The sequence below is a fragment of the Colobus angolensis genome, unplaced genomic scaffold, assembly GCF_000951035.1.
Source record: "Colobus angolensis palliatus isolate OR3802 unplaced genomic scaffold, Cang.pa_1.0 Scaffold19, whole genome shotgun sequence".
NCBI lineage: Eukaryota > Metazoa > Chordata > Mammalia > Primates > Cercopithecidae > Colobus > Colobus angolensis.
This window is the reverse complement of record NW_012115043.1, coordinates 7,821,176-7,833,383: the sequence shown is the minus strand read 5'-3', so window position 1 is coordinate 7,833,383 and position 12,208 is coordinate 7,821,176. Positions and strand designations below refer to the sequence as shown.

Sequence of the window (12,208 nt, the reverse complement as noted above, 5' to 3'; positions counted from 1 at the left end):
GAGGCGGAGCTTGCAGTGAGCTGAGATCCGGCCACTGCACTCCAGCCCGGGCGACAGAGCGAGACTCCATCTCAAAAAAAAAAAAAAAGATGGTTATGTGTCTCTCCCTCTAACTTATAGCTTGGAGATAAGTTCTGGACCAGTTACTCAAGGATAGAGAAATTCAAGACAGGGAGGATCAGGTCAGGTTGGGGTCTAGTGTAATCAGAAAAGGCTCTACAAATTTCCTAGTTCTCAGACAACAGTAAAGTATAAGAAACATGGGTTCTAGACTGGGCACGGTGGCTCACGCCTGTAATCCCAGCACTGTGGGAGGCTGAGGCAGGTAAATCACCTGAGGTTAGGAGTTCGAGACCAGCCTGGCCAACATGGGGAAACCCCGTCTCTACTAAAAATACAAAAATTAGCCAGGCATGGTAGCAAGTGCCTCTAAACCCAGCTACTAGGGAGGCTGAGGCACAAGAATAGCTTGAACCCGGGAGACGGAGGTTGCAGTGAGCCAAAGTTTACACCACTACACTCTAGCCTGGGTGACAGAGCAAGACTCTACCTCCAAAAAAAAAAAAGAAAAGAAAAGAAACACGGGTTCTGGAGACCAAAAGCATCAAATACTATCACTGACTGTGCAAGAAGAAATAACAAATATATAATTCAGTTTAATAACCATTCCTTTCCCTTAAAACCAATCTGAGATTTAATTAAAATTCAATCTAATGTAGGCCTGAGGTGGCTTTGAGAGAGCTAAATTAAGTCAAACATATATTCCTCCCCAGAGTAGATCTGGAATTCTGAGAAAAGCAATCTAGTTTTTTGTTTTGTTTTTGTTTTTGAGACAGTCTTGGTCTGTCACCCAGGCTGGAGTGCAATGGCGCAATCTCGGCTCACTGCAACCTCTGCCTCCCAGGTTCAAGCAATTCTCCCTGCCTCAGCCTCCTAGGTAGCTGGGACTACAGGTGTATGCCACCACACGTAGCCAATTTTTGTATTTTTAGTAGAGACAGGGTTTCACCACGTTGGCCAGGCTTGTCTCAAAACTCCTGACCTCAGGTGATCTGCTTGCCTTGGCCTCCGAAAGTGCTGGGATTACAGGCGTGAGCCACCGCACCCGGCCAGCAATCTAGTTTTTTAGAGGCATGTCTGCCCCAATAAGGAGCTATATTATCAGGTATGGCCACAGAGGGGAAGGAGGGAGGCACCTCCCTGACTAGTGAATTTGCTATTTTGTCTGGGAATGAGAGGCTAGGTAGAAAGAAAACTGGAAATCCAGTAATTAAAAAAAAAAATTATTTTAGATCTACTTTAAGGTAGGCCTTCATGGAAACTCCATCTCTACTAAAAATACAAAAACAAAATTAGCTGGGGTTGGTGGCAGGGGCCTGTAGTCCCAGTTACTCCGGAGGCTGAGGCAGGAGAATCGCTTGAACCCAGGAGGCGGAGGTTGCAGTGAGCCGAGATCACACCACTGCACTCCAGCCTGGGCAACAAGAGCAAAATTCCATCTCAAAAAAAAAGGGGGGGGGGGAGGAAAAATATTTAAACTATCCAGTCAATTATCAAATATGCATACAAACCTAGACAATGAGGCTAAATGGACACTGAGAAAAGAAATCTAGTTTCCTGGGGTACCCTCTTCCCATTAAGGAGGAATATTGTAGAATAAGACCTTAGAAGGTAAAGTCCTCGAGGAAGAGGCTTCTGCCTCAAGGTAACTAGCATTTTGTTCAAACACACCATTGGCAACCATTTAATCATGTAACTATATTGTGCAATGATTAATATCTTTTTTGTAACAAAGGTACTGCAAAATAAATAGCCCGTAAAATGAGGAATTAAGTGACTTCTTACAGAAATATTAACATGTGACCATGAATAGATACATTATTTTAGGTCATTAAATGGCTTGACAGACTTGAAAGGAGTATAACATAAGAGGATGTTACCAGAAAGTATTAAGAATCAGAAAACAAAGTTAGAAAAACATGTGCAAGTGAGACGATTTGAATATTGAATAAGAAAACCCAAAGAGGCCTATGTGCCTCCCACAGCTGGTCCCTAAAGCCTTTTTAATTACATCATTGCATCCCTGGGCACCTCAAGTGAAGAGTACAGAACCCATGTCAACATTCCATATCTCAAACAAAGCATGGCATGCTTTTCTTTATTTTTATGTAACAGTAAGAAATTCAAATTTTCATAGATCTTATGATCTAAAATCCCCAAGCACTTACCTATGATAAAATGGTAAAAAAATGACCCAATATTTACCATTCAGTTCATAAATGCAAAACGCAAAGTAGGTGAAACCTTAAATGTCCCTGGTTTGTAAATTCATTCAACATAATTGGTTTTTATGAGACACTCCTGTCCAAAAACTTTCTACTTGTTGGGAGTAGGGGGAGGCTTGAAATACATATATATCATTTATAAGTGATATTTTTAGTTATTTTAACCAAATAGATTTGTTGGTTGATACCTGGTAACAAAGGATACCTTAAAGACTAATAAATGTAAGCCGGGCGTGGTGGCTCACACCTGTAATCCCAGCAGTTTGGGAGGCCAAGGTGGGCAGATCACCTGATGTTGGGAGTTCGAGACCAGCCAAGGCCAATATGGTGAAACCCCGTCTCTACTAAAAGTACAAAAATTAGCTGGGCATGGTAGTACACGCTTGTAATCCGAGCTACTCGGGAGGCTGAGGCAGGAGAATCGCTTCAACCTGGGAGGCAGAGGTTACAGTGAGCTGAGATCACACCATCGCACTCCAGCCTGGGCAACAAGAGTGAAACTCCATCTTGGGGGGAAAAAAAAGACTGATCAATGTAACCTAATTAAAAATAAGTCAGCTTTTAAGTGTTCGAGTCTTAATATTTTAAATTTGTATTTTAATTTTTATTTTGTTTTTGAGACAGATTCTTGCTGTGTTGCCCAGGAACGCTGCAGCATGATCTCTGATCACTGTGACCTCCGTCTCCCGGGTTCAAGCGATTCTCCTGCCTCAGCCTCCCAAGTAGCTAGGATTATAGGCGCACAACACCACACCTGGCTAATCTTTGTATTTTTAGTAGAGACGGGGTTTCACCATGATGGCCAGGCTGGGTTTGAACTCCTGGCCTCAAGTGATCCACCCTCCTCAGCTTCCCAAAGTGCTGGGATTACAGGCATGAGCCACCGCACCCAGCCTAAATTTGTATTTTAACATTTGAATTTTTATTCTTGGTTTTTCAGTCTTACAAATTCTTGACATTGATTACACTCCACTATTTTATTATTTATTCTTTAATGTAGTATCCAAGATTATGAGAGTCAAATAATTTCCTCTGACAACACGCTCTTGAGCTTTGCTTAGCTCATCACTTCCCTTCATTCAGGTCTCTACTCTAATGTCACAACTCAGTCATTCCCTGACCACATTAACTAAAACAGCAACTTTTCACCTCCCAACCTCTGTCCTAAGTCTACCAGTCTCTATTCCCTTTCCCTCTTTTATTTCTCTTCTTAGAAATTTTCACTACCTGAAATTATATATTCATTATCTGACTCCTCTACTAGGCTGTTAGCTCCATGGAGGCAGAAACTGTATCCCCAAGGCTGTAGCCCCAGGGCCTAGAATAGTACTTGGCGTATAGTAAATGTTTAATATAAATTGGGAAAGATGAAAATAAGGTTTTTTTACTAAAGACCTCCTGATCACTAGCCAAAATATCTCATTTTTCATAAGTCTGCTAAAACATAAAGTTAGATGAATTTCCTAGTTCATATGAGAATTCAGAAAGCTAAAACTACAAACCTGACTCCTGATGCAGTAGTCTCAACACTGTACCAACCACATATATTAACATGCATAAAAGTTTCTTCACTCCAAGTATATGAAATATTTAACTCAACAACCACCAAAGTCTCAAATCATTCACTGTTACCTCCAATTCATTAAAAACTTCATTGACTTTTCCTAAAACTGTTATGAGCTTTAAAGTTGAAATTTATAGTACGTACCAAAGAACGCCTCATTTGCATTAATATGGTCATAAAGCAGTCAAAGCTGATCATTCCTTCCTGGCTTAAGAGTAGTTTGCTTTTCTCCATGGTATGTACAACTGCTGAAGCTCCCAAAGCCATTTCTATCCATTCAAGAAGATACCGTAATGAGCCTCGTTGAGCTGCCAAACCAAGCAGCAACTCAGAAGCTAATCTACGACCTAAAGTGTCTGCCCCAGAATTAGGAATAGTTACTCCTTTAAGAAATGTTGTTACTTGCGATAAGCAGTCCAAGCCCATAGGAGGAATCTTGCTTTCATTTGCTAATGATAATGGTGGTAAAGAGCTTACAACTTCAATTGCAGTATGAATAACATCGTTGCAAAGACTGAGACCAGGTCCTGACACAGGCATCATCCAACTTTGTCTTAGAAGTGCAAATAATAAACTTAGACCAGTTCGAACACCCATTTCTATAAGTGCATCAGTGCTTGACCGGGGGCGTTCACTAACAGAATGGACATCTGCTGACCCAGAACTGCTCTCTGGAGAATGCTGCTGCTGTTTCACCTTGCCTTTGTCATGGTATTTATTAGAAAGAGCATAAAAGACACGCTGGAGTACAAGCAGTCGTTTTCTAAGTGCCCCAGCAAATGGGGAATCCGAACACACCATCTTCGCCAATGCTAGCTGGCTGCTAAGAAGGGCATCCAAATAGTGGTCCTGCTCATCACTTGAAAGAGACTCACGTTCAAAGTCTGGCAACTGTGGTCCTTTGAGGCATAAAACTTGTTGGGGCAAAGGTACTACTTCCTTATTGCTAACCAGTTTAGAATACAGAACAGCAACTCCCTCTCTTGTAGCAATAGATTCACTGTCCTCTGTAATCCAGGAGCTGTTCAAGTGTTCAAGCCATTTCAGCTTCACTGGTGGAATCATAGTTGCCATGTTGATTTATCCTTCAGCCATTAGTCCTGCAAAGGGAGAAGAGAAAACAGTCAAAAACATACAGAGGATTCATAAAATGTTCTAAAATTTCATCTTACATTACAATTAATTATTTCAAACTGGTGAAATGCGACCGGATGCGGTGGCTCACGCCTGTAATCCCAACACTTTGGGAGGCTGAAGCGGGCCGATCACTTGGAGGCCAAGAGTTCAAGATGTTCCTGGCCAACATGATGAAACCCCATCTCTAAAAATACAAAAATTAGCCAGGCATGGTGGCACATACCTCTAGACCCAGCTACTTGGGAGTCTGAGGCAGGAGAATCGCTTGAACCTGGGAGGCAGAGGTTTCAGTGAGCCAAGATTGCACCACTGCACTCTAGCCTGGGCAACAGAGCAAGGCTCTCTCTCTCAAAAAAAAAAAACAAAAAAAAAAGTCTGGAGGTTCATGGCACTGTACGAATGTCACTATTTTAGCTTTGATAAATGTACTATGGTTATCTACTAAGATATTAACATTAGGGATAAATTGGTGAAGGGTATATGGAAACCGTACCATCTTTGCAACTTTTCTGTAAATCTATAATTCCAAAACACAAAGTTTATTTTAAAAAACAGTAATTTCTTTAGATGTACCTTTTCCACTCAGTTCTGATTCCACTGTCAGTGTAACAGTGGGTTCTACATGCTGATGACTCCCAAATTTTTATCTCCAACCCAGGCCTTCTCCCTAACTCCAAATTCATATACACAATTGCCTACTTGGCCCCTCCACATGGCTATCTAACAGTTTCGGTTATGGCTGGATATCTCAAAATTAACATATCCAAAACTGAGCTCCTAATCTACCACTACCACTACCCCACCCAAACCTGTCCCTCCTATAGACTTCTTCCTCTCAATAAATGGTAACTCCTACTTCCCTGGGCCAAAAACTTTGGGACTCATAATTGCAGAATGGAACACCCACTTTGGAAAGGTGTCTGGCAGTTTCTCATAAAACGAAACATATATCTAACCCTATGACCCAAAAATTCCTCTCCTAAAGATTTATCCAAAACAAAAGTCCATAAAAATACTTCAATCAAAATAGTGGCTGCCTCTAGAGGGTGACCGCATGAACTGACTGTGAGGAGCTTGAGGACACTTCTTGAGGTAATATTCTATGTCTCAATACTGGTGTGGAATACACAGGTTGTACATTTGTTAAAACCTAGTGGGCTGGGCATGGTGGCTCACGTCTTTAATCCTAACACTGAGGGAGGCCAAGGCAGGAGGACTGCTTGAGCTCAGGAGTTCGAGACCAGCCTGGACAACACAGTGAGATCTCATCTCTACATAAGAAAACAAAAATAAAAAAACTCAGTGAAAGTGCACTTGAGATTTTTACATTGCATTGCATGTAAACTTTACCTCAACAAATACTGAATAGTTAATGATATGCAAGCTGAAGTATACTTGAGGGAAGTAAATAGACATCTGTAATTTACTTTGAAATGCATCAGAAATAAGATGCATTGATATATATTTTTTATATATACACAAAATTTTTAATTACAAAATATTGCAGGGAAGGTATCTCTCAAGCAAGTCCCCAGAATGTCACTTATGATAGCTGGTAATAGAGAAAGATCCTCAATCACCGAAGAGAATTTAATTTTCATGATATAGGCAGATCATCAAGAAAGCACTCCAGTGATAAAGATTCCAGACTACAGTAATTAAAAGGAGTGTCTTATTTCTCAATATGCCCTGTTAAATTCTAAATATAAAATCTGATGACACTTGCCTTCACAAGTTTATGATTACTATGCTTAATTCATGTTCCTAAGATACTCAGAAAGTATGCACTGAGGAGGGGGGAAATCATGATCCTCCACCCCACCCTGACTTCATTTGGTATTAAACACCAGCATTGTGCAGAGGACATAAAAGTGCCTTATTTACCTCCATCTCTTCCCACATAAGCCATATGTGATTGTGCTCTTTTAAATTTGGAAGGTTTAATAGCTGTACAGGGATATGTTGTTATTCTAATTTGTATTTCCCTGGTTACTAATAAATCTGAACACCTTAAGTTTGTTGGTCATCTGGATACGCTCTTCTGGGAAATACTTACTCATGCATTTTCCTATTTTGTTATCTTGTCAACTTGTAAAAGTTTTTTGTATTTTATCACAGTCTGTCCTCAACATTGTAAATATTTCTTCTAAATCTATCTTTTACAAACACACACATCTTTTATTTTATAGCTTCTGTTTTCCATTCTTGGTCAAAAGAGTATCCCTGCCCCACTCTCACACCCAGATTCCACATGAATTCTAGATTATCATCACCTGTATAAAACCACCTTGATATTCTTGAGAGTTTTTTTTAAGAAAACACCTGAGTCTTTAGTCCATCTGGAATTAAAATAAATTCTACATTCATCTGGAAGTTTAATACACTCTATAAAGCACAGGCTGAGTCCAATTTTATTGTTTCCAGGTAGAAGGCTAGTTATGCCACCACCATTTATTAAGTAATCCAGGACTTCCACATAGTTGAAGGCAATGGCAGCTGCACAGCTATCTGCCCAAAATTTCATCCCCAAACAGTAAAAAAAACAAGAAGGAAAAATTAAATTCTATACCAAACCACAACTGTAGCATAACTTGAAGACACAGAATACCAAATTGCAAATAATTGTAAATAAAAAGAGAAAAAGTCAACCAATTCAGGGTACATGCTTTCACCTCCATCCACCCACAAGGCTTTGTGGCAAGCAAAGGCAGACTAAGAAAAACTGCAGAAAAGACAGAGGAGAAAGGCTAGTGAAGGCGCCTAAAAATGATTTGTAGTGACTCCCAGAAAGATTAAATCCACATCGCATCTGAAAACACTGGAAAAGTATCTGGGCAGATCAGAGCACAGACTACGGGGAAGAGATTTCAAGTACCTTTAATTTAAAGCAGAAGGCATGGTTTAAAAGAGCAGGTGCAAGTAAAAAAGACAAGTGTTAAATAAGCATTTGTTGAAATGCAGAGGAAAGAAAAAGCAAAAAGGAAGAGAGAAGTATGCTTTAACAACTGAGCAGTGAAGGGTAAAAGAAGAAAAAGGGGAAATACTTAGCGTCCTGCAAGACAAAATAGACCCATAAAATTGAAGACAGAACAACCCTTTCCTCAAGTAAAACAAACAACATTTCTGCTATTATATTTGGACTTTGCTACATTGACTGAAGATAATGCAATTAAGAATATTATAAAATACTCAATACCATAAAAATGAACATGAGAAAACTCAGGTGCATACAGAGCTATTGCAGAAAACAAACAAAAAAAAAATTAAATTTCACATTTATCAATTGAGGGAAATTCCCTGATAACAACAAAGCAAAAGAAAGTTTAAGTTAACAATCCAAACAAAATTAAATAAACTGAAACATATGATGATATGAAAAACCCTGAATCAAAAATTCAAAAACTGAAAGCAGAAACAGACAAAAAGGAAGAAAAAGAAGAAAAGGAAAGAAGAAAGGGAAAGAGGTAACTGAACTCAGAAAAGAAATATGAAGAAAAAGTCAAAATTATCTCAGCAATGAAGAATGAATTATAAAAGTGTAAGGAAGAGTAGACTCAATGACATAAAGAAAAATAAAAAGGGTCAGAGAGAAATAAGTGGAAACAGAAGATAAGAAAAAAAGAGTAATATTCACATTATTGGATAATGTGAGGAAGAAAAACACAAACCAAACCAAACAAAAACAGAGCTGGTTTTATAGCTGTAATGCAACAAAACTTTCTAAAACAGAAAAAAAAATCTGAATCAATATACAAGGTACTTGGGAAAATTAACCCAGACAATCAACTCCAAGAAATAGACAAAGGAAGACACCATGTGCCTTTAAATCAAAGGCCAGAAATGATTAAGTTTAGTGAGGAAGGCAGGCCAAAAGCTAAGCCTCTTGCACCAGTTAGCCAAGTTGCAATGCAAAGGGAAAGTTCTTAAAGAAACCAGAAGAGCCACTCCAATGAATACATAGTTTTACAATAGTAAAACTATTAGATTTCAAAGATAAAGATAAAATCCTAAAGACCTCCGAGCAAAGAGATGAAATGACTTTAAAAAACAAAAGAATTAGCCAGGCATTATTCTAAAACAAAATAGCACAGCAACAGCTTTTATAAAGCAAAAACTACAGGAGATGCAAGGAAACATAAATAGAAATGCTAATAACATGAGACATGAATATACCACTCTCAGTACAACATGGATCAAGTGAACAAAAATAAGAAAACAGAAGATCTAAACAACAAAATAATTCACTTCACCACTAATAGGATCTATTTCTGGATTCTCTATTCCAGTCCACTTGTCTATTCTTACAACAACAGCGACTTGATTAAAATAGCTTTATACATGTATAAATGTTCTGATGACTGGTAAGGAAATTCTCAGAAGTTTAAGATTATTTTATTCAGGCCAGGCGCAGTAGCTCACGCCTGTAATCCCAGTACTTTGGGAGGTCGAGGCGGGCGGATCACGAGGTCAAGAGATGGAGACCATCCTTGCCAACATGGTGAAACCCCGCCTCTACTAAAAATACAAAAATTAGCTGGTCGTGGTGGTGCGCGCCTGTAGTCCCAGCTACTTGGAAGGCAGAGGAAGGAGAATCGCCTGAACCCAGAAGGTAGAGGTTGCAGTGAGCCAAGATCACGCCACTGCACTCCAGCCTGGTGACAGAGGGAGACTCCGTTTCAAACAAACAAACAAACAAAAGATTTTTATTCAATTATATGCCATCCCTTCCAACACACTACTGAGGTTCTAATCTGAATTGCATTAGATTTATGTATTTTCAGAAAATAGACATTTTTATGAAATTTGTTCATCCAAGGACAAAGTGTGCCTTTCTATTTGTTCCTATCCTATTTTAGATTTTCTTCATGTAAGTCCTGTGCTTTTCTGTTGATTCTTAAGTATTTCTGATTTTGTGATTACTATGAATGGAATTTCCTCATTTCCATTTCTGGTTAATTACTGCTATCTAGTCATCTGGGTAAATCCATATATTTTCCAAAATTATACAAAAATAGAACAGGAAATGAATCAAAGAAACACGCCATCTAACAACAGGAAACAAAGGAAGAAAACAAGCAAGTATTAAAATGGTAAAACAGACACTAAAGGTCAGCTATAAGACCAAGCACAGCTACTACATCAACATCTGTAAAATTCACCTATTAAAACCAAAAGACAAAGATTGATATGAAATGATAACAATAATCTATATGCTAACTGAACAAAACATACATGAAAGTAGTTATGGCCCAAAATTTATAATCTCTGCTATAAATTAAATGTATATAACTATAAATATAATAAGTAAATCATTTTAAAAATGTATACCCTATCTATAAGCAGTGGATCTAAAACAAGTGATTTCAAAATGTTGAAGATAAAACGGAGGGTAATGATATAACAAACAAATGCAACCAAAAAGAGTATCATCTATTAGGTAATAAATAGGACAAAAAGGGTTACTTGGTAATGATGAACAGTATAATCACTAATAAGATAAAACTGTCACAAACTTTTATGTACAAGCAGAGTAATAAAACAAATGAAGAGGAAACCACAGAAAATACAGGAAAAATGGCAACCACAGTAATAGTCAGAGACTTAAATACAGCCATACCTCATTTATGGCACTTGACTTTACTGTGCTGTACAGACACTACATTTTTTTACAAATTGAAGGTTTATAACAACCCTGATTTGAGCAAGTGTATTGGTGTCATTTTTCCAAAAGTATATGTTCACTTCATGTAATTGTGTCACATTTTGGTAATTCTTACAATATTTCAAACTTTTCATTATTATTACAACTGTTATAGTAACCTGTAATCAGTAAGCTTTGATTGTTACTACTGTAATTGTGTGGGGGTGCCACAAAGCACACCCATATAAGACAGCAAACTTAATCGACAAATTGTATGTGTTCTGACTGCCCCACCAACCAACCATTCCCCAGTCTCCCTACCCCTGGGAGTCCCTATTGCCTAAGACACAACAATATTGAAATTAGGCCAACTAATAACCCTACAATCGCCTCTAAGTGTTCAAGACAAAGGAAGACACCATGTGCCTTTAAATCAAAGGCCAGAAATGATTAAGTTTAGTGAGGAAGGCAGGCCAAAAGCTAACCCTCTTGCGCCAGTTAGCCAAGTTGCAATGCAAAGGGAAAGTTCTTAAAGAAACCAGAAGAGCCACTCCAATGAATACATAAATGATAAAGAAGTGAAATCACCTTTTTCCTGATATGGAGAAAGTTTAAGTGGTCTGGATAGAATATCAAACCAGCCACAACATGCCCTTAAACCAAAGCCTAAGCCAGAGCAAGGCCCTCTCTTCAACTCTATGAAGGCTGAGAGAGGTAAGGAAGATGCAGAATTGTCTGAAGTTAGCAGAGGTTCACTCATGAGGCTTAAGGAGAGAACCTGTCTCCACAACATAAAAGCGCAAGGTGAAGCAGCAAGTGTTGATGTAGAAGCTGCAGAAAGTTACCCAGAATATCTACCTAAGGTAATTGATGAAAGTAGTTACATTAAACAACAGATTTTCAATGTGGACAAAATAGCCTGTCTTCAAAGGACAGGTTGAGTCTCTTGCTAAGGGCTAATGAAGCTGGTGGACTTAAAGTTGAAGCCAATGCTCTTTTACATTCTGAAAAACCTAGGGCACCTAAGAAGTATTATAAATCTACTCTCCCTGTGCTCTATAAATGCAACAACGAAGCCTGGATGACAGCACATCTGTTTACTATACAATTTACTAAATATTTTAAGCCCACTGTTCAGACCTACAGCTCAGAAAAAAGTTTCCTTTCAAAACACTGCTGTTCACTGACAATGCACCCAGTCACTCAAGAGCTCTACTGCAGATGTACAAGGAGATTCATGTTGTGTTCATGCCTACTAAACACAACATCCGTTCTGCAGCACATGGATAAAGAAGTCATTTTGATTTTCAAGTCTTATTATTTAAGAAATACATCTTGTAAGGCTATAGCTGCCATAGATAGTGATTCCTCTGATATCTGGGTAAAGTCAATAGAAAATGTTCCGGGAAGGATTCACCATTGTAGATGCCATTAAGAGCATCCATGGTTCATGGGGAAAAGGCCAAAGTATCAATACTAACAAGAGTTTGTCGGCCGGGTGCGGTGGCTCAAGCCTGTAATCCCAGCACTTTGGGAGGCCGAGACGGGCGGATCATGAGGTCAGGAGATCGAGACCATCCT

The 12,208-nt window shown here is 38.8% G+C and overlaps 1 protein-coding gene across 1 annotated transcript in view; it reads right to left on the bottom strand.

Moving 5' to 3' along the window:
- HERC1 (HECT and RLD domain containing E3 ubiquitin protein ligase family member 1) overlaps positions 1 to 12,208 on the bottom strand; it is a 248,445-nt gene that overhangs the window by 185,037 nt on the left and 51,200 nt on the right. Inside the window, exon 3 of the mRNA XM_011940429.1 lies at positions 3,994 to 4,949. Coding sequence (XP_011795819.1) covers positions 3,994 to 4,923 — 930 coding nt within the window. The 5' untranslated portion in view covers positions 4,924 to 4,949. The remainder of the gene's footprint in view (positions 1 to 3,993; positions 4,950 to 12,208) is intronic.